The sequence below is a fragment of the Mesocricetus auratus genome, unplaced genomic scaffold, assembly GCF_017639785.1.
Source record: "Mesocricetus auratus isolate SY011 unplaced genomic scaffold, BCM_Maur_2.0 Super-Scaffold_15014, whole genome shotgun sequence".
NCBI lineage: Eukaryota > Metazoa > Chordata > Mammalia > Rodentia > Cricetidae > Mesocricetus > Mesocricetus auratus.
The window spans coordinates 40,493,759-40,513,880 of NW_024429186.1; the positions used below are offsets into that span (position 1 = coordinate 40,493,759).

Genomic DNA, 20,122 nt, shown 5'->3' on the forward strand with positions numbered 1-20,122 from the left:
TTGACTCTTGCTACAGTAGTCCAAGCTATCCTGAACTTTGTTATGTAGCCCAGACTGGCTTTAAACTCACAATTAGTGGTGGTGCACACCTTTAATCCTAGCCCTTGGGAGGCAGAGGCAGGCAGATCTCTGTGAGTTCGAGGCCAGCCTGATCTACAGAGTGAGTTCCAGGACAGCCAGGACTACATAGAGAGACCCTATTTCAAAAACAAACAGACAGGCAAAAATTAGCTCACAGTCTTCCTGCTTTTGCCTTCCCAGTACCAGAGTCACCCATGCTCCTCAGGGCTTGGTTTTATTTGTATATCTTAGGAAGTTTCATTCACTTTCCCGAATGTTTCCGGCTTCTGAACATGTGCTCACAGTGTGCACCCCTGTCCTCCTCCTCTCTCTTTCTCCTTTCTCTGTGATCACACTCAGATCTCACTGGTCTGTGCTGTCTCTTGTAATCACAAAGCCGGGTGACATGCTATTTAGATAAACCCAATAATGTTGCAAAGAATAAGATAATGCTTTTGTATTTCATACTATAAAAGCTCCCTTTTTTCCTATGAAGTTTTATATCTTTTTTTTTTTCGAGACAGGGTTTCTCTGTAGCTTTGGAGGCTGTCCTGGAACTCACTCTGTAGACTCGGCTGGCCTCCAACTCACAGGGATCTGCCTGCCTCTGTCTCCCGAGTGCTGGGATTAAAGGCGTGTACCACCAACCCCTGGCTTGATAGCTGGTGCAATTTGAGGAGGGTTCTTTTGGGGTTTTACATAACATTTTCTAGGCTGTTTTTACTAAGCATGTTCATATTATCAAAACTTCTGATCCCTTTTTAAGGCAAAATGTCTTCATATAAATATATTTTCCCCCTTTCTCCCTTCAATCCCTCTCTTATGCCTCCTTGTTCTCCTTCAAATTCATATATAAGAACACTGGCTGCTCTTCCAGAGGACAGGGGTTCAATTCCCAGCAACCACATGGCAGCCCACAATTGTCTGTAACTCTGTTCCCAGGATATCTGATACCTTCTTCTGGCTTCTATGGGCACTAGCACACATGTAGTGAACATATACACATGTAGGTATTCATACAAGCACATACAATCTTATATCTGTCTGTATTTTTTTAATATATAGATCTCACTATGTAGCCCTAGTTGGCCTGGAATTTACTCTTTAGACCACAAAGCTGGACTTTGTGGCTTTGAACTCACACTGATCCACCTTCCTCTGGAGTGCTGGAATTCAAAGTGTGCACCACCATGCTTGGCTTATAAATATTTTTCAAAAGACCCTATCACATAGATTAGAGAGAAATTTGGAGTCACAGATGCATTCCTCCTGGCTTGGAAGCAAGCTGACACCACTCTGTGTACTAAACAATGAACTGCACTTGCCTGTAGAAGCTGAAGACAGTGTGCAGCCAATAGATATCGAGAAAGGGACCCGAGTCCTACAACAAGGTGCTGATTCTACCAGCAACTCAAATGGGTGAGGAAGACCTTGAGTCATAGTAGTTGAGTGAATAGTAACCTACATTTTTAAAGAAAACCAATGGAAACATTTAATTATTTGTATTTTAGAGGGAGTCTTACTGCTGTGTAGCCCAGGCTAGCCTTGAAGTCTTTCCACTCCCAAACGCTGTGATTACAGATGTGCTCTACCCTCTCTATTTATGTTTAATGAATGTCATACTTAAAATATGTATGTATGGGGCTGGAGAGATGGCTCAGAGGTTAAGAGCACTGACTGACTCCTCTTCCAGGGGTCCTGAGTTCAATTCCCAGCAACCACATGGTGGCTCACAACCATCTACAATTCAATCTGGTGTCCTCTTCTGGAATGTAGGCAGAACACTGTATATGTAATAAATAAATAAATCTTTAAAAAATATGTATGTATGATATAAAAAACTTTTCACACAGAACTGTTTGGGAAAATGCTGTCAACATACTTCATCACTCAATACTTTAACACATGTTTCCTATGCAGCCAATGCCACACTGCTGTCAAATGCGTGTCAGGTGGGAAACCAACATGCATGCTCGAACATGTTACCATCACCTAATGCTCAGACTTGGAGGTTTTTGAATGCCCTCCTCAGCACAAGGTTCGAGATCATGAAACGACTGTGAGTTTAGGTGTCATGTCTCTAGTCTCTGTCCTTCAGAGTTTGAGTTATTTCCATGATTATGAAGCTTTGGAAGACTGAGCTGCCATCTTGCATAACATCCCTCTCTCTCTGGCTTTGTCTGATCTTCCATCCCAGACTCTGTTTGCATTGTTAGCAGGGACAGCCCAGGGATGCTGCTGCGTTCATTATCTCCTTTCAAGTGGTGCGTGATTTCAATTTGCTCTGTTGCTAGAGGCCTCATTTTGATGATTTGATTAAGGTACTGGCTGCCAGGCATCCATTCTGTAAAAGTACTCCCTTTCCCCCGTTTGTAATAGATGTTTTTGCTGGGAAACCTTTTGAGCCTAAGTAAATAATGATATTCTTCATTAAGTCAATGAATCAATCAGTATGACTTACAGGTTCTTATTTTCTGTATTGGGTTGCTAGCATTGTTTTTTGAGGCTCACATTATCTCAGATCTGGCCAGCAGGAGTTCTTAAGCTGTCTCCTGTCTTTTCAATATGTTCCTGTAATTCTTTGGGCATTGCTTTCCTTCCTAGTACAAAATGTTTCAGGCTGGTTGTGCATGACACCTGCCCTAGTTCTGAAATAAGCTGTTTTTTCGTGGAACCCTGATTCCCCTACTGGAAAATGACAATAATAAAAGATCTGAGTGCTCCTTTCTCACTGCCCTTGGAAGATCCATGCACCAGGTCCTCTCAGGGGATGGAGTTAGAGAACAGATTTATGAATACATCCATATATACATATGCGTAGACATGCATTCATCTATGTTCCCATTTCTCTCTGTGTGTATATATATATGAGGCCATGTTAGAGGTGCTATCTTGTTGATATATGTGTATGTTTGTGAGGGATGCATGTGCACATGTGTGGAAGCCAGAGGTCAACATTGGGTGTTGGCTTCTACCACTGTTCACCTTCATTTATGAGACAGTTTCTTTGGTGAGCCTGGGCATCACTAATTAGTGAGACTGGACAGCCATTGTTCAGGTATCTACCACGCCCAGCCTGCCTCCCCACCATGGGGGTTATGGGTACATGCTGCTGCCACAGTTGCCTTTTACTTGGGAATCACATCTTAGGCCATCACTAAGCCATCCCCCAGTCCCCAAGAAACTATCTTTTTAAAAAGGACTTAATTTTTTTGGTATGTCCATGAGTGTTTTGCCTGCATGTATGTCATACCTGATCCCCTCAGAGACCAGAAGAGGGCATTGGATTCCCCGGAACCAGAATTACAGAAGGTTGTAGGTCTTCATGTAAATGCTAAGAATTGAACCTGGGTCCTCTGGAAGAGCAATCAGCACTCTTAATTGTTGAGCTATTTCTCCAGCTGAGAGAAGTTATCTTTGTAATAAAAAATTAACCATAGTTTGAGTATACTTCAAGAAAAAAATAGACTAAGAAAAACTTGAAAAGCATTGTATTTTACATATTTATTTAAGCTGAATTATATGTTACGTTATACATTGGGAGTTAGTTTTCAAATTATCCTTTTACCATGTGTTAACATATATGTATAATTCTGTGAATAACACGGGGGAGGGCCTAGGCCTTACCCCAAATGATGTTACAGACTTTGATGATCCCCCATAGAAGGCCTCACCCTTTCTTTGGAGCAGAAGAGGGATGGAATGGGATGGGGGTTGGTGGGGGACACGGGAGAATGGGAGGGAGAGGGAACTGGGATTGGTATATAAAATAAGATTGTTTCTAATTTAAGTTGAAAAAAGAATTCTGTGACTGATATAAAGAATTGGAAAGGAAATAGCCAGAGTTCAGGCAGTGATGAATCAGCCTCCTCCCCTCTGAATGGGCTCTGCAGCCACAACTCCTTGACCCTCTCCAGAGCCCAGATGCTCCTAGCTTTTACTTTCCTTGCTGTGGTTTGACCACAGATGCATGTATCCCTCCACCCTGTCATTGCGCTTTTTCCATTAATGGGATTTCATTTCTTTCTCTCTCTCCTTTCTGAGACAGTCTTGCTTTGCCCAGACTGGCCACTAACTTGGTATGTAGCCGAGGATGACCTTAAACTTGATTTTCCTGTCTCTATCTCTGAATTGCTAGTAAAGGCATACGCTGCCATGCCCAGCTTTATGTAAGGCTAGGGGCTGACCCAAGGCTTCATGTGTGACAGGCAGGCACTCTTTCAGCTGAATTACATCATCAGGGTTAGAATTCCATTTTTCTATAAATGGCCTCTTCTCCCATGCGTTCTTTGGCAACTTTAATTTTTTTTATGATTTGCTCACATGTTTCACTCTGATACTGGAAGTCTGGTTATCACAGACATCACATGAGAAGTGCAGGTTATTTTGTTTATTAATATAATGCAATGGCTCTGTTAAGAGTGCAAGCGAATTTTCCAGCGGACCCAAATGTGTACCCATGCCAGGCAGCTCACAACCACCTGTAACTAGTCCCAAGAAATCCAGTGCTCTCTCTGGCCTCCATGGACCCTTGCACATAACATACATGTGCACATGCACACGCATGTACACATGCATGTAAGCATGCACATGTACAAATACAAAACAATAAAAGTAAACCTTTGTGGCTTAGTCCATAAGAACACCTGCTGCCAAGTCTGAAGACCTGAGTTAAATGCCCAGGATCCACATAGTGGAAGGAGAACTGATTCTTGTAAGACCTACATCTCCTCTCTCTTGAAATAAATAAACATATAAAATTAAATAAATCAGATTAAATTAAATAAAAATAGCATTGCATGGTGGTGGAGCATGCCTTTAATCCTACCACTTGGGAGGTAGAAGCAGATGCATCTCTATGAGTTCAAGGCCAGTCTGGTCTACAGAGCTAGTTCTAGGACAGTCAGGGCTACACAGAGACCTTGTCTTGAAAACCCCCCTCCCCTCAAAAAGTTAAATAAACATTTAAAGAATAACACACCACACTGGGCATATAATGCAGTGGTAGAGTCCTTGTCTGGCATGCATGAGAGCTTGGGTTTAATCCCCAGTACTGAAGGGAACCTAAATATCTTCTTCACTGTGGCTGCTTTTGGCACTGCTGCATGGTGTTATCAGTGTCTTCAACCAAAATGTCGCATTAATCACCCCTTTTCTTGCTGTAGGACATAATGATTATATCTGTCCAGCCACGAATCAGTGTACCATAGACAAGAACCGGCGTAAGAGCTGCCAGGCCTGCCGACTTCGCAAGTGTTATGAAGTTGGGATGGTCAAGTGTGGTGAGTGCTCCTTCCCTTTTATTATAGTAGGCGCCTGTGAGAGCCAAGGCACTGGGGACGTGTCCTGGCTGAGAGGAGACTTAGGACATGGGAATTATCTTTAGGGATTTGTGTCCATCAAAGTACAATGCCTATTCCTTGCAGCCGCAGACAGCATTGGGTAAGCGTGAACAAGCACAGGACAAAGATTTCAGAGCGTCAGAGTCCAGAGTCTCACACCGCTCAGTGGTGGAGTGAAGAAGAGGCCTCTGTGCAGGTTGGGGGGCTTCTAGCCTCTGAAATGCTCAAAGAGGCTGGAGGTCCACCTGCCAGCGGACTGGGACATCCTGGCATAAACATCCACAGTTAAAGCTTATGACAGGAAAGCAGAATGCCTTGTGGATTACTCAGGGGACTATGGGGAAGATGTGATCCTGTCTCTCCACTTGCTTTCTAGAAGGAGGGGAATGTATGCTTCAAGGAGGAATTGCAGCCTGTAGACAGTGCCTCAAGGAGCACTCCCGTAGGAGGAGCTGGAGTCTGTAGACTTTCTCTTGAAGGAGCACTCCCGTAGGAGGAGCTGGAGTCTGAGGACAGAGTCTGTCTCATCTTTGCTTCTCTTTTTGCCGACTGCTCATTTAGCTTCAGCTCTCTAGCCCTTGGGTTTATCTCTGAAACAGAGCTATCTGCTTGTTTGGGTTTTGAGAGGAGCAGACAGTGAGAACCCGGGTGCAGTGTCTGGCACTCCATCTCAGCTTCCCTCAGCTCTCCTCTTGAGATAGTGCTTACGAATTATGGCCGTGGCATGCTGTGATTTTTCCCGGGCTCAACACAGAGGTGTAAAGAATTGATCGCATAGGCCAGCAATGTAGCTCACAGCTGTGATCTCAGCCCTCGGGAGGCTTAGGCAGAAGGACTGCTGTGGGTCTGAGTCCAGCCTGGATGATAGAGCGAGACCCTGAGACGAAACAAAACACGAGTGGGTGAGGCTTTCTAATCTCTTTGGGAATTGCAGATGAGCCAAGAGGTGTCACCTAGATGGGTATTCTGCCTCAACGGAACAGAAAGAATGTGTTCGTGCTCATCGCAGTGACAAATGCCTTGAGGGAAACAGTTGAAGGGAGGAAACTTCATTTTGGCTGATGATCTTAGAAGTTTTGTCCATGGTCACTTGGCTTGTTAGGGAAGCCAGAAGCCTCATGGAGGAGGTGTGTGGGGAGGGAAGCTGTTTACCTTACGGTGGCCAGGAAGCAATGAAGGGTGCAGGGGCCAGGGACAAGCTGTGCATTTCAGTTAAGCACAAATAACAAGACCTCACTTCCCCACCTCCCAGTAATGCCGTTATATTATGAGCCCATGAAGAGGTTAATCCACTGAAGAAGCCAAAGTCTCCGCAGCCCAGTTATCTCTTGACAGTGCCACCCACTGTAGCCAAGCCTTCCAGCATGAGCCCTGGGGACACCTCCTATCCAAAGAATGAGGAAGTGCCAACCGTTTCTCTTCGTCTTCCCCCTTCTTTAAAGATGTGTTGATTTCTATTTTATCTACATGAGCATTTTGCCTGCCTGCATGTCTGGGTCCCATGTCCATGCAGTGCCCATGGAGGTCAGAAGGCACTGGGTCCCCTGGAGCTGGAGTTACAGATGGTTATGAGTCACCAAGCAGGTACCGGCAACTGGCACTGGGTCCTTTGTAAGAACAGCAAGTGTTCTCAAACACTGGGCCATCCCTCCAGTTCCTGCTCCTCCCTTTAATCCTGGCAGTTTCTGCTTTTCTCCAAATCCTCTGTTCACATTTGTCTTTTTCTACTATCCTTAAATAAAAAATAACATTCACATTTAAATTTAAAATTATATCATTTTCCCCTCCCCTTTCTTCCCTCCAATCCCTTTCATGTACTCCTCTTGTTCCCGCTAGAAATCATGGCGTTTTAAAATTGTTACTGTTACACACACACACACACACACACATACACACACACACACACACCCCTACTCAGTCCATTTAATGTTACCTGTGTGTATATGATTTCAAAGCTGACCACTAGGCTGGTGGTTCTCCCCTGAGAAAGACTATTTCTCCCAGTTTCAGCATTCCTTAGTTGCCTATAGTTCTTTGTCTATGGGTGGAGCCCCATGAGACATCCCCTTCTATGTTACATGTCTATTGGTGTGTACTTGCTCAGGACTCGTTAACTCCACCACATTGTTGAGGAATCATGGGTGTGGCTTCTGTGTTTCCTATCCTGCCCTTTAGGTTGAAGTATTCAGGTGGTTATTTAAATGGTGAAAGGACGCCCACCCAGGTTGACTTGAGGGGTGGGGTGGGTTGGGATGGTATGGCTTCACTATAAAGACACATTGTGATGTAGGTATCCATGAACACATGAACACAAGCTGAATAGCTATGTATTTGGTGTGTATCCCTGTGCTGGGACTATAGCTCAGCATCATTAGGATGCCATCTCTTTACTTGGCACCTGTACCGATGGCTACAGGGATGTCTGGGATAGTAGGCAGTATAAAACAGTTATTACATCTCAGCTTAGGACCAGACTCCTGACTGGGCTGATCCTATTTCCTAGCTTTTCTACCTAAGACAAATTATTTTAATTTTTAAGTTGTGTGTGTGTATATGTGTTTGTGTGTGCACACATGTGCATGTAGGTATGTGTGCATGTGTGTGGAGGTCAGAGGTCAGTTTCAGGTGCCTCCCTTTTTGGGACAGTGTTTCCCACTGCACTGGAACTCACCTTTTTTGGCTAGACTGGCTGGCCTCGGTAGCCCCAGGGATCCTCTTGCCTCTGCCTTCCCAGTGCTGGGGTTACAGACATGTGGGATTGCACCCGGCTTTTCTATGCTGGTGCTGGGGATCAAATCCAAGTATTTATCCTTGCACAGCAAGCTCTTTGCTCGCAACCTATCTCCTGACCCTAATTTTTATTTTTATTTTTTGAGACAGGATCTCATGTAGCCCAAGGTAGCCTCAAACTTACTTTGCAGTCAAGAACAACCTTCAACATAGCTCCTCACTCTACCCTCCAAGTACTGAGAGTAAAGGCATGCTACACCAAGCTTCTGTAGTCCTGGGAATCAAAGCCAGGACTTCGCCCATGCCAGGCAAGCACTCTACCAATGGAGATGGATCACCAGCCCTGCACATACGTCTGTTGTTAAACGCCTCCTCCTCATGCACTGTGCAAAAGACAAACATACAGTCGGAAAAGTATCGTCTTAAGATAAATATTTTGTTTCATTAACTGTTTGGGCTATGGTTAATATTAAGCATCTATAGCTTTATTAATGAAGTGAAATACACGTGGACTTGTCAGATGGCTCAGCCAGTAAAAGTGCTTATGGCTAAGCCTGATGACCTGAGTTCAATTCCCAGGACCCACAAGGCAGAAGGAGAGAACTTACTCTCACAAGTTCTCCTCTGACCTCCACATATGTGTGCGAGTGTACACACACACACACACACACACACACACACACACACACACACACACACAAATAAAGTGATGCTTCTTTTTTTTTTTTTTTTGGTTTTTTGAGACAGGGTTTCTCTTTATTGCTTTGGAGGCTGTCCTGGAACTCCATCTGTAGACCAGGCTAGCCTCAAACTCACAGAGATCCGCCTGCCTCTGCCTCCCGAGTGCTGGGATTAAATGCACCAGGCTAAGTGATACATTTTTAAAAAAATGAGATACATGTTAAGCTTTTAACTCTTCTGGTTATAAACTAGGTTCAAATGTCCCTAAGTCAGTGTCACCTTTCCTGTATCAAAGACACAAGGTCAGATAAAACCAAAGCCCCAACAACCCATATTTTATCTTGAATGTAACACTTCTTCCTTTTGGTTGATCACATCTTATGTTTTTCTTTGTCTTCCACTAGCTTGGGGCTTATATATCTGCTGTTTCAGTCTCTTTAGGGACATTTCTATTTATATACAGTTTTGACTGATTTGAGAATTTCTTCCTAAGTAAGACAATTTGTTGAAGTTCTAACCTGAATCACCTTTTGATATTCCATGATGTTCTTGGCTTACCTTTTTTGTTCATCTCTAGAAGCTATATTATTATCATGATTCCCAGAGGCTATTTATTATCACTACTACTGCTACTACTATTTTGTTCACTTAGCGCTCTTTGGGGGTGTGTGTTAAGGATCGAACCCAGGGCCTTGTGTATGCTGGGCAAGCACTCCACCACTGATCTACACCCCAGCCCTCATACAGTGACTTTTTTAAAAAAGGTTTATATTTTCTGTTTTCTTACAATTACTTCTTAAATGTCAACATTCTTGTGGTCATTTTTTTCTCCATTCTAAAAACTGATGAGTGGTATGGCTTTTCAATCAATGTTTAGTGGAAAATGTCCCAGGTTTTAGATTTGTTTCATGTGTATGGGTATTTTGCCTACATGTGTGTGCATCATGTGTGTGCCTTGTGCTCCTGGAGGCCAGAAGAGGGCATTGGATCCCCTGGAGCTATAGTTCCAGATGGTTGTGAGCCGCCATATGAATGCTGGGAATTGATCTTGGTTCCTCTACCAAAGCAATACGTGTTCTAAATTGCTGAGCCAGCTTTCCTGGCCCTAGTGTATTTAATTTATTTTTAGATTTGGATGATGCATCAGTCAGCTGAGAAGATGACTCAAAATTCAAGGAGAACTAGGTGTGATGGTACACATGCCTTCTCAGCATTTGGTTGGCTGAGGCAGGAAGATGGCCGTAAATTCAAGGCCAGCCTGGGCTACATGTTAAGTTGGAGCTTAGCCTGAGCTACATTTGAAGACCCTATATCAAAAATAAAACATGGGAGTGGAATGGGGGATAGATTTGATCAAAACAAATTATATGTATGTATGTACATATGAAACTCTCAAAGAGTAAATAATGGAAAAAAATAGGAGCTACTAAAATTAATAAAAATGCCCAACATATGTATATATATATGTGTGTGTGCATATATTCAAATATATGTGTGTGGGTATAGTATTCAAATTAATAAAAATGACCTATATATATTCAAGTAATAAAAAATATCAATGTATCTTTTCCAGGTCTGGTGGCTAATCCCAGTAATCCCAGTGCTTGGGAGGTCAAGGAAAATATATTTCTAGGAGTTTGAGGCCAGCCTGGGCTACATAAAAACATAAAAACAGCCTCATGTAGTCCATTCAGGCTGTCCTTGAACTCACTATGCAGCCAGAATGAGCTTGAGCTCCTGGTCCTTCTGCCCCCACCTCCTGGGTACTGGAGTTAGAGGTTTGCATGACCACTCCTGGTCCTTCTGCCCCCACCTCCTGGGTACTGGAGTTAGAGGTTTGCGTGACCACTCCTGGCTTTTCCCTCAGAAATACAGATCAGTAAGATGGAGCAGAGAATCAGGAATGAACCACCTGTATAAATAAAGTTTATTATTGACAGGTAATTAAAATTGGCAGGAGAAAGCTTATGATATAACAAGCATAGGGAACACTGTTTATCGGTTTGGGGAATGTGACATGAAATATCAACCTCACATAATACAAATATGCATAAAATTCCAGATAGGTTTTTTTTTTGTATTTACAAGACAGGGTTTCTCTGTATTGTTTTGGAGGCTGCCAGTCCAGCTTGACCTCGAACTCACAGAGATCCACAGAGATCTGCCTGCCTCTGCTTCCCGAGTGCTGGGATTAAAGGCGTGCGCCACCAACGCCCGGCTCCAGATAGGTTTTAACCACACGAGTGTTTATGAAGATAAAGGAGAATACTTTCATAACCTTGATGTAAAACAAATTGACCATTTACTAAAGCCTCTTTTTTAATTTTTCTTTTTTTATGATTTATTTACTATAATTTTATGTGCATTGGTGTTTTGTCTGCATGTATATCTGTGTGAGGGTATCGGATCCCCTGGAATTATAGTTTATTGTTTCAGTTGTGAGCTGCCATGTGGGTGCTAGGAATTGAACCTGGGTCTTCTGGAAGAGCAGCCAGTGCTCTTAACTGCTGAGCCATCTCTCCAGCCTCTTAAGAAAGCTTCATATGGCAAAAGATGCCACTACCAAAGGTCAGACACACAGAGCAAGCCAGCTGCTGCATGCAGCAGTGTAGTACAAAGAGCCTGTATACATTTTAGAAGAGAGTTTCTGACTGGTGCTCTGCCTGTAGACCTGATGGGGCTGTGGGGACTCCTGTGGAGATGGCTTGTGCAGTTGTGGGTCCCGGAAGACCAGGACGGGTTTATTTGTATCTACCTCACTTATTTAAATAAGAAGACCATAGGGGAGGGGAGGCAGATTCCCATAAGTAAGGCTGTAGAAAATCCTACCACTACCGAGACTCAGGGTGTATGCTCAGCAGTTGGACTGAATGCATTTCCGGAGAAAAACAGAATACTCCAGAGAATGGAACCGTGATGTTCAGTACAGAGGCAGAGTCCAGGTACAGCTCAAACAGGAAGACGGCAGCCTCTGTCCTATACAGTTCCCATTACGTAAGTCGGTGATGTTGTATGTAGCAGAAATGATACCTAAGCTAAGGGCACGAGGACATAAAGAAGGAGAGGGGAGTAAAAAAGGGAAAGGAAAGGAGAAGAAATGGGGTGGTGTGAACACGGAGCACGCAGTCCTACTGTGAGACACGGGCGTCTTTGTGTCTGAGGAAACAGCCTTCTGTTTGTGCATTTAACTGAACTGTAAGCAAGCGTGCCCCCATTTTCATCAACAGAGTTAACAATGAGATAAGTTTGCATCTAGCTTTTATACTATAAAAAGGAGTGATTGTGTGTGTGGAAGAAAGACAAATATTTTTAATAGATAATGACTGTCCCATAAGTTACTTGAAATCCTGTATTTGGTATTTGTTTGTCCTGTATGTAAACATATATTTCAGGTAAATAAGTTTAATAAGGCTTGAAATATACATTTTCTCTACCTTTTAAGTTAACGAAATAAAAAATCTAAAGTGAAAAAATAATAAATTTTAGAAGAGAAAGGGATAAAAATAAATAGGCAAGCCGGGCTGGGTGGTGGTGGCGTACACCTTTAATCCCAGCACTGGGGAGGCAGAGACAGGAGTTTGAGGCCAGCCTGGTCTACAAAGTGAATTCCAGGACAGCCAGGACTGCACAGAGAAACCCTGTCTTGAACTCTCACCTAAAAAGATAAGCAATATACAAGTAAAGAAATGCAAAGGGAAAACACTGTGAATATTACTAATAATTTTAAAAATGCAAAATAAGAAAAGCCTGTTGACTCGTTCCCAAAATCAACAAAGATTAAAAGTACCACTGATGCCCAATATTATGGGAAAATAGGTAGTCCTTAAATTACTGTTTAGATTATGAATTTTTAAATATTTTGGAAGGTAATCTATCAATGACTATACAATTTTTAATGTGTTTATTTCTTGTTTGAACAAGTTAACTTCTTTGACTTTATTATAAAGAAGTAATTGAACAAGGCATATTTTCACTGCAATACTTAATGAAGAAATTATAATAGCATAGCCTTATATCAGCATGGGACATTTTAGTTTTTGTTTTTCAAGGTATGGTCTCCTTTACTGCATAGTTCAGGCTGGCCTGGAACTTACTATGTACCTCAAGTTGGCCTGGAATTTGTGGCGATCCTCTAGGCTCTGCCTGGGTTCCAGTGAAATAAATGATATATTAATAGAATGGAATGCTTTATAGATTGTGAACTTGGTTTATGATTGTATGTTCAAGTATATATGGAGTGCATATGTGTTACGGAACATCATGGAGAGCAGACAACTTTGGGAGTTGAATTGTCTCTTTCCATCCTGTTGAGGCAGTGTCTCTCTTGTTTTTTTTTTTTTTTTTTTTTTTGGCACTGATTTCTCTAGGCTAGCTGGCCTGGGGGCTTCTGGGTAGTTCTTTTGTCTCTGTCTTCTGTGGGAGTGCTGGGATTACAAATATAATGCTATATTTGGCTTTTTTTTTTCTCTCCCACGACAGGTTCTCATTGTGTAGACTTGGCTGTCCTGGAACTCACTATGTGGACCAGGCTGGCCTCGAACTCACAGAGATCCACCTGCCTCTGCCTCCTGAGTGCTGGATTCAAAGGCGTGCACCACTACACCTAGTATGTAAGGCTTTGCTTACTTGAATTCTGAGTGTTGAATTCAGGTCATGAAGCTTGTATGGCTGATGCTGTTACTCACCAAGCTGTCTCCCCAGCACAAGCATCATATTTTCAATAAGATTAGGAGCAGTTTATGCAATTGTGTATATACTAGGATTTGAATTCAGTTTATAAAATATAAAGATGCATAAAAAAATACTGAAATAATTTATGTCAAAATTAATTTTCTTTTGTATTTTCCAGGCCTTTTCAGTTAATTTATTTGAAATATATTTATTTGTGTAAGTATATAAAAAGAAAAAGATATGTACATGTATATAAATGTTTTTAAAATGTCGTTAGCATGTATTATTTGCTAACTGGAAATAGCAGTGTTAAACTCCTGACTTTTCCTTATTTTTCTACTTGAGGAAAATGTCTAACTTCATATCTTTGAACCTGGGGTCTATCAGTGCTCTTTAGAAGAGAAACAGATTCAGTGGCCAGTGATAACCTTGAAGCAGAACAGAAGTCCCCAAACACACGCTATGTTGCTAATACATCCAGACAGTCGTTATCTTTGTGGCTCACAGACTCCAAAATAAAAAATGGAATGATGTCAACACAAGCGTCCTCTTATAGTGCTGGGACTGGGAGTCGAACTCAGGGCCTTGCACACGTGAGTGGAGCATTTAACCTACTCACCCACACCGTCAGCCCCTCATCATTTTTAGACTGGTCATTCAGTGAGCTGCAGTCTTGGGCAGAGAAACCACTGTGCTGTCATCTGCTCTCCTCTTTAGGGTCCAGGAGAGAAAGGTGCGGGTACCGTATAGTACGAAGACAGAGGAGTCCCAGTGAGCAGGTGCATTGCCTGAGCAAAGCCAAGAGAAACAGTGGGCATGTCCCCCGGGTGAAGGAGCTGCTGCTGAGCACCCTGAGCCCAGAGCAGCTGGTGCTCACCCTCCTGGAGGCGGAGCCGCCCAATGTGCTAGTGAGCCGTCCCAACATGCCCTTCACCGAGGCCTCCATGATGATGTCCCTCACTAAGCTGGCCGACAAGGAACTGGTGCACATGATTGGCTGGGCCAAGAAAATCCCTGGTAGGACTCTCTCCTTCTTGACTTTATTCTGTAACAAGGCCGGTCTCTCACATTTTGGGGACAGTGAACTTCATCTGGATATGTAATAGTTTGCTTGACACTTTGTTTTGTAACCTTTTATTTATAAGATTATTTTTTAAATCTATTTTGATTTTGTGTATATGTACACATCTGTATGGAGCTATGTGAACATAACCGCAGGTGTCCAAGGAAGCCAGAGATGTCAGATCCTCTGAAGCTGGAATCACGGGTAATAGTGAGCTGTCCAATGTGGATGCTAGGAATTGAACTCAGCCTGGGTGCTAGGAATTGAACTTGGGTCCTTTGCGAGAGTGGTGCATGCTCTTTAACCTCTCAGCAAAACTTGTGACTTAGAACGATGGTGGTTTTCTTCCTGTCTTGACATATATACCCTCAGGATGCCCTGGAAGGTTAGATTCTCTTTAGAGTTCTAGACTCTTGAGTTTTATATCAGACAGAGTAGTTCAGGAAGCATTGTATAGAGCCTCTTCTTATAGCGGACTCTATTCATTTTTGACTTCCAGATCCATCCTGCACACACTGTAACACTCTGATGTTCGTGTCTCCTGCAGACAATGCCTATTGCTTACCTCTTGTGCCCAGGTGTGGTCTGTGATAAAATCTGAGAAGGAACATATGCAGGCTTTGGAACTGGAGTTAGGGTCACCTGGTTGAGTCTAGGGTCTTGGGGCCCGGTTAAAGGGTAGAAATGTGGGTTCCATGTTGACCAGTCTCTTGGCTGATGACTTGTCAGCTTGTGAGGAAGGGCATGGTAAGTCAGGAAAGGATAGAGACAGTCTCACAGTATGGAAGTAGACAGCTTGTCAGATGCTAAATAGGGATTTATAAATTGTCACTCCAATAAAGAAAGAATCGGGGGCTAGAGGGATAGCTCAGCTGTTAAAGGCTAGGCTCACAACCAAAAATAAAAAAGAATCGGTATTATATACAAATAGAGTAAATCAGCAGTTGAAGTAGTGTGAACCAATGGGTCAGTAAATCTTCCTGCTATCAAGATGGGGTCATGCAGAATATGTACTTTTTCACCCTATATTTCCCTAAGCCCACTTGCACCTAGTCCCCAACTGATGATGCTCACAGTTCTTCACTGTGGCATGATGGTTGAAAGCATGCACTTTTACTCATTCTGGCTTTCTCCTTCAGTATGAGAAGAGTCAAGAGATCACTTGAGCGATTTGATGATTTATTATAAAACAAGCCTTGTACTAAATGGTTTTGCCAAACTCTAAGCTGACCAAAGTGTTCTAAGTATATTCAAGGTAGGCTAGCCTGAGCTGTGATGTTTGAATAGCTTGTTTTTTGGATGCACCTATTTAAAAATATTATTGTAAGCATTTGTTTATTATTACTATTGCTATCATTAGTACATTGTGCATGTACATGTGTGTGTGTGCATGTGTGACCGCTCATGCATGTGTGGAGGTTGGAGAACAACTTGCAGGAGTCAGCTCTTTCCTTCCTCCTTTCGTCCCAGGGATCAAAGTCACATCATCGGGCTTGCATGAAAAGCATTTTTACTGACTGAGACATGGTGCCAGCCCTACATCTTGTTCTGTTTTGAGATGAGAGTCTCACAGGGCGGGCCACCCACTTCTTTTCCAACCATCTAAGAAATAAAGTGTCTCTCTGAATTCTAATCCAGGTTCCCGTGGCCCTGGGACAGTGGGGGAGTAGCTGGGAGAGGCAGCTGTTAGAAACTTGGTGAACAGATGGATGGAGAGCTGTGGGAGCCATGGCCCCTCGTGCAAGGGTCTCTCGTGGCTGTTGCTGGCTGGCCCCATTTCCTCTGCGCTTTCTGGAGAGCTGCTTCCCAGCTTTGTTTTGTCTGGTGTCTCCACCTTTGCCAGAATTATTTCATTTTGTCTGCTGTTTCCCAGAGAAGAAAAACACCGATGCACTTTCTTCTAGTTTTTATTTCAAGTGTTTCCCAAACACCAGTTGCAGGATCTCACAGGAAAGACGGAGATGAGATTCCTGACCTCGGGAAGCTATTTGACTCCCCCCTCCCCCAGCTAATCTTTCTTCAAGCCCAGCGTTTTGAAAGATTTGCAGGTGTCTTACGTATGACTGTGAGATTGGAAGGTACATGGGGTGAGGACCTGAAGTGAGCACAGGCATGTGACTCTGAAAGGATTAGTCTGTGTGTGGTGCATATATGTGCTTGTGTGTGTGCATGCCCGCATGTGAGGGTCTAGAGGCCAGGGGTCGACATTGGTGTCTTCTCAGTTGCTTGCCTTCTTATAATTTGGTACAGGCGCTCTCACTGAACTCGGAGTTCATTGATTGGCTAGACTGGCTGGCCAGTGAGCCCCAGAGATCTTTCTGTTTCTTTCTCTCTAGTGTTGGGATTGTATGTGGGTGCTACATGGGTCCTGAGGATCAGACTCGGGTCCTTATAGTGTCCTAGAAAGTACTTTGCTGGTTGAGCCATCCCTCTGGCTGTGGATTTGTCCGTGCTTAAATTCATTATCCATCCATTTCTCTGTTGCGCACATTTGCAGTACCGTTATCCACAGGTATGAGCATGCATGGTCTTGCATTGTAGTAACACTGGTAAAATATTTATAAGCAATCTTACCTGCAAATTCTCAGAGGGAGGCAAGATCACTTCCATTTTTCCCACAAGAAAAACAGATTTGACAAGAGATTAATTTAGCTGGGGGAGAGGGGTTAGGGATGGAGTTTAGCGGTAGAGTACTTGCCTAGCAAGCTCAAGGTCCAGCTTTGCTCCCTAGTACGCACAACTCTCTCTCTCTCTCTCTCTCTCTCTCTCGTTAGAAAGGGACTAAGCTGATATTCAACACCAGAATCCATTTCACTCCAAGGCTGTACTTTGACTTCTGTGTTCACAGCCCCCTCCTATTAGTGTGTGTTAGGGAAGAAGTTCCTATGTCCTTGGCCTTGTGCTAAAGGCATTCACTCCCTAGGAATTCTGTGTTTCCTTCTAGTGCTGTGGCTAATTCATGCCATCAGAGTATCAGCTGCTTCAGTTGTTATCTTTTCTCTTTAGGATAGAATCACCTAGAGACAGCACCCCTTCCCAGAACAGACATAACTCTGCATGGGGAATGTTCAACAGTCAGAAAACCTATTTTAGTTGAAGCCTTGGCTTTCTGCAGAGACTAGCACTACTCTCTGCTTTACCTTCCGCTCCCAGTCATCTAGACTCCACCTACCCCATCCAGCCACCCTCCAAGCCTTAGATTGGGACAGACAGACAGCCTCTCTGATAGCTGAGCTTTGGCTCCCTCAGCAGGGTGCAGGAATTATTAGGATAGTATAGTCACAGCTAACAAGCCTAGCTCTGCCTTCTGGGCCCTTTCTAGCATCTATCTGGGGGAGCCAATGATTCTTTAGAAATATTAAACAGAGTTTGTTTATTTTCTGGAGGGGCCGGAGGCTGGAAGCTGCAAGTTGCACAGCTGAGGTTCCTTTAACCAACATTTAATTGCCTCTTTGAAATACTGGTTGATTACTTCCCTTTGTTGTCTGAGTTTCCTTAGTGTTTAATAACTTGCCATTCTGTCTTTACAGAAACGGATTGCCGAGGGGTTTTGGGAGAGGTGAACAATTATCCCAAAAGCAAGAGTATAGAATGTAGGGCTCCAGTTATTGGTGTTTCCCTTACAGAGGGGGAGGTGTGTTTCATGGGCTCTTGTTTCCCCAGGCTTTGTGGAGCTCAGCCTGTTGGACCAAGTCCGGCTCTTGGAAAGCTGCTGGATGGAGGTATTAATGGTGGGGCTGATGTGGCGCTCAATCGACCACCCCGGCAAGCTCATCTTTGCTCCGGACCTCGTTCTGGACAGGTGAGAAATAAGTACTTTGCATTTCATCTCTGATCTTTTGGACTAAGCAAAGTGAGTGGGAGCCAAGTCCTAGATGCTGTAATTAAATTCTCACATCTGAAAGCTCAATTAGAGGATGATGACACCATCCACTCCTTCACTGGGTCAAGAACCCATGAAGAAGAGGGCATGGGTACCAGGATTCATTTTCCACAATCCGTTCTAATCAGTGGTGCACCAACAGTCATAGGCAGGGTAATGGCCACTGAGTGCACAGTCAACATAGATTTTTTTTGCATTAAAAATTCTGTTCTCATATCATATTCTTAAGTTGCATCTCTGGACAGGTGATAAAATTTGTATAACCCTTCCAATTATATTCATGGGCTATAGCTTTAATGCCAATGGTATCATTTATCTCCAGTTGTATTTTTGGAACGTGTGGTGGGAGGGCTCGTTACTAAGGCCAGATGAAAGTTAGCAGACATTGGGACATGACAGTGCTTTGGGACATGACACGATGTCACAGAGCGGTTGTGCTTAGTTTTTGTTTAAAGATGGCAGAGAGTAGGAACTAAACTTTGCTTTAGTTGAGCTGTTTATGGAAAACTGGAATGTTCAACAACAGTCGAGCTTTGTTATAGGGAAAAAATAGAAAACTTTTGGTGTACCTTTGAGTGGTTTGAACACCATCTCCGTGGAAAAGGGACTAGGGTTAAGTGTTCAGCACGTTAGACTGAGCACAAGGTCAGGAGGCTGCCTGGTGCTGTGAACCAAAAGTGCCCACCCCAACTCTTGCATCATAATCCTATTACCACTGTAGGTCATCAGAAGACCCTCACTGGCACGTTGCGCAGATGAAGAGTGCTGCCCCAAGGTATCAGCATCCATTCTGCCTGTTGTCATGGATGGCATTGACAGAGAGCACTGTTCTGAGTAATGGAGGTGTTTTGGTGGAGAACAAATCCCATGGGAAGAGCTGGAGCGTGGGATGTGGCTTGAGCAGGAGCAAGCCCAAGTGGTGACCGAGAGAGGGAGTCTCTGGAAGGCCAGAGCAGTGGGGCAGGTACCAGACCCTCCAGTGACCGTCACGTAGCTAACTGATTAGCCCGTGTGCGCCAGGTACCATCTTAAACACTTGATGTGTCTCCTTATTTAATCTTTCCAAAAGCCCTTTGGGAGTGAACACCGTTCATCATTCCAGTTCTCCAGTTAGGGAAATGGGAAGTGAGGCAACTGATTTACAGGCAGGGTAGTAAGCGACGGTGGAGACACGGGGATCTGGTCCTAAAGTCCATACACATAGCGCATCGCCCCCGTGGGAAAGAGAATCGGCAGGGGAAAGAGAAGGCCAAAGGCAAAGTGATTTCATAGTTTATTCTTTTACCTTACAACATAGCCCTGTGACTGGGTCTATTCCTACCCGCTTCAGAAACACACTCTTCCTGTCACCTCAGGGCTGTCAGTCAAGCTGAAAGGCTAAATACTTGGCCAGGCCATTGCCTCACTCATCCATTCTGCTTCACAAACACATATACATAAACACCTACAGGTCATTCTACTATGCTAGCTGATCCACCCATTGATGCATAGAGGGGCTAAAATGATTTTACTTTTTGTTTCAATTTCTAGATGGATGCCAAATCTAGTGTTTCAGTAACTGGAGACCATGTACAGGAGTAAACTTAACTCTCCCTTTTTTCAGTATGAGTGTGCTACCCTCTGGCCCGACCCCTGGCATGTCAGAGTCTCTTCAGACAGTGTTTCACATGAACATGGGCACTAAACACTTCT

At 43.6% G+C, this 20,122-nt stretch overlaps 1 protein-coding gene and 1 pseudogene across 4 annotated transcripts in view; both read left to right on the top strand.

The window, feature by feature from the left end:
- Esr2 (estrogen receptor 2) overlaps positions 1 to 20,122 on the top strand; it is a 60,586-nt gene that overhangs the window by 17,776 nt on the left and 22,688 nt on the right. For 3 of the 4 annotated variants that reach the window (XM_040742918.1, XM_040742915.1, XM_040742916.1), the window contains exons 4-7: positions 5,226 to 5,342; positions 14,202 to 14,501; positions 18,211 to 18,349; positions 19,152 to 19,205. In XM_040742918.1, coding sequence (XP_040598852.1) covers positions 5,226 to 5,342; positions 14,202 to 14,501; positions 18,211 to 18,349; positions 19,152 to 19,205 — 610 coding nt within the window. The remainder of the gene's footprint in view (positions 1 to 5,225; positions 5,343 to 14,201; positions 14,502 to 18,210; positions 18,350 to 19,151; positions 19,206 to 20,122) is intronic. The other variant, XM_040742917.1, reaches the window with a different exon arrangement.
- Positions 11,254 to 12,382, top strand: LOC106021356 (annotated as a pseudogene).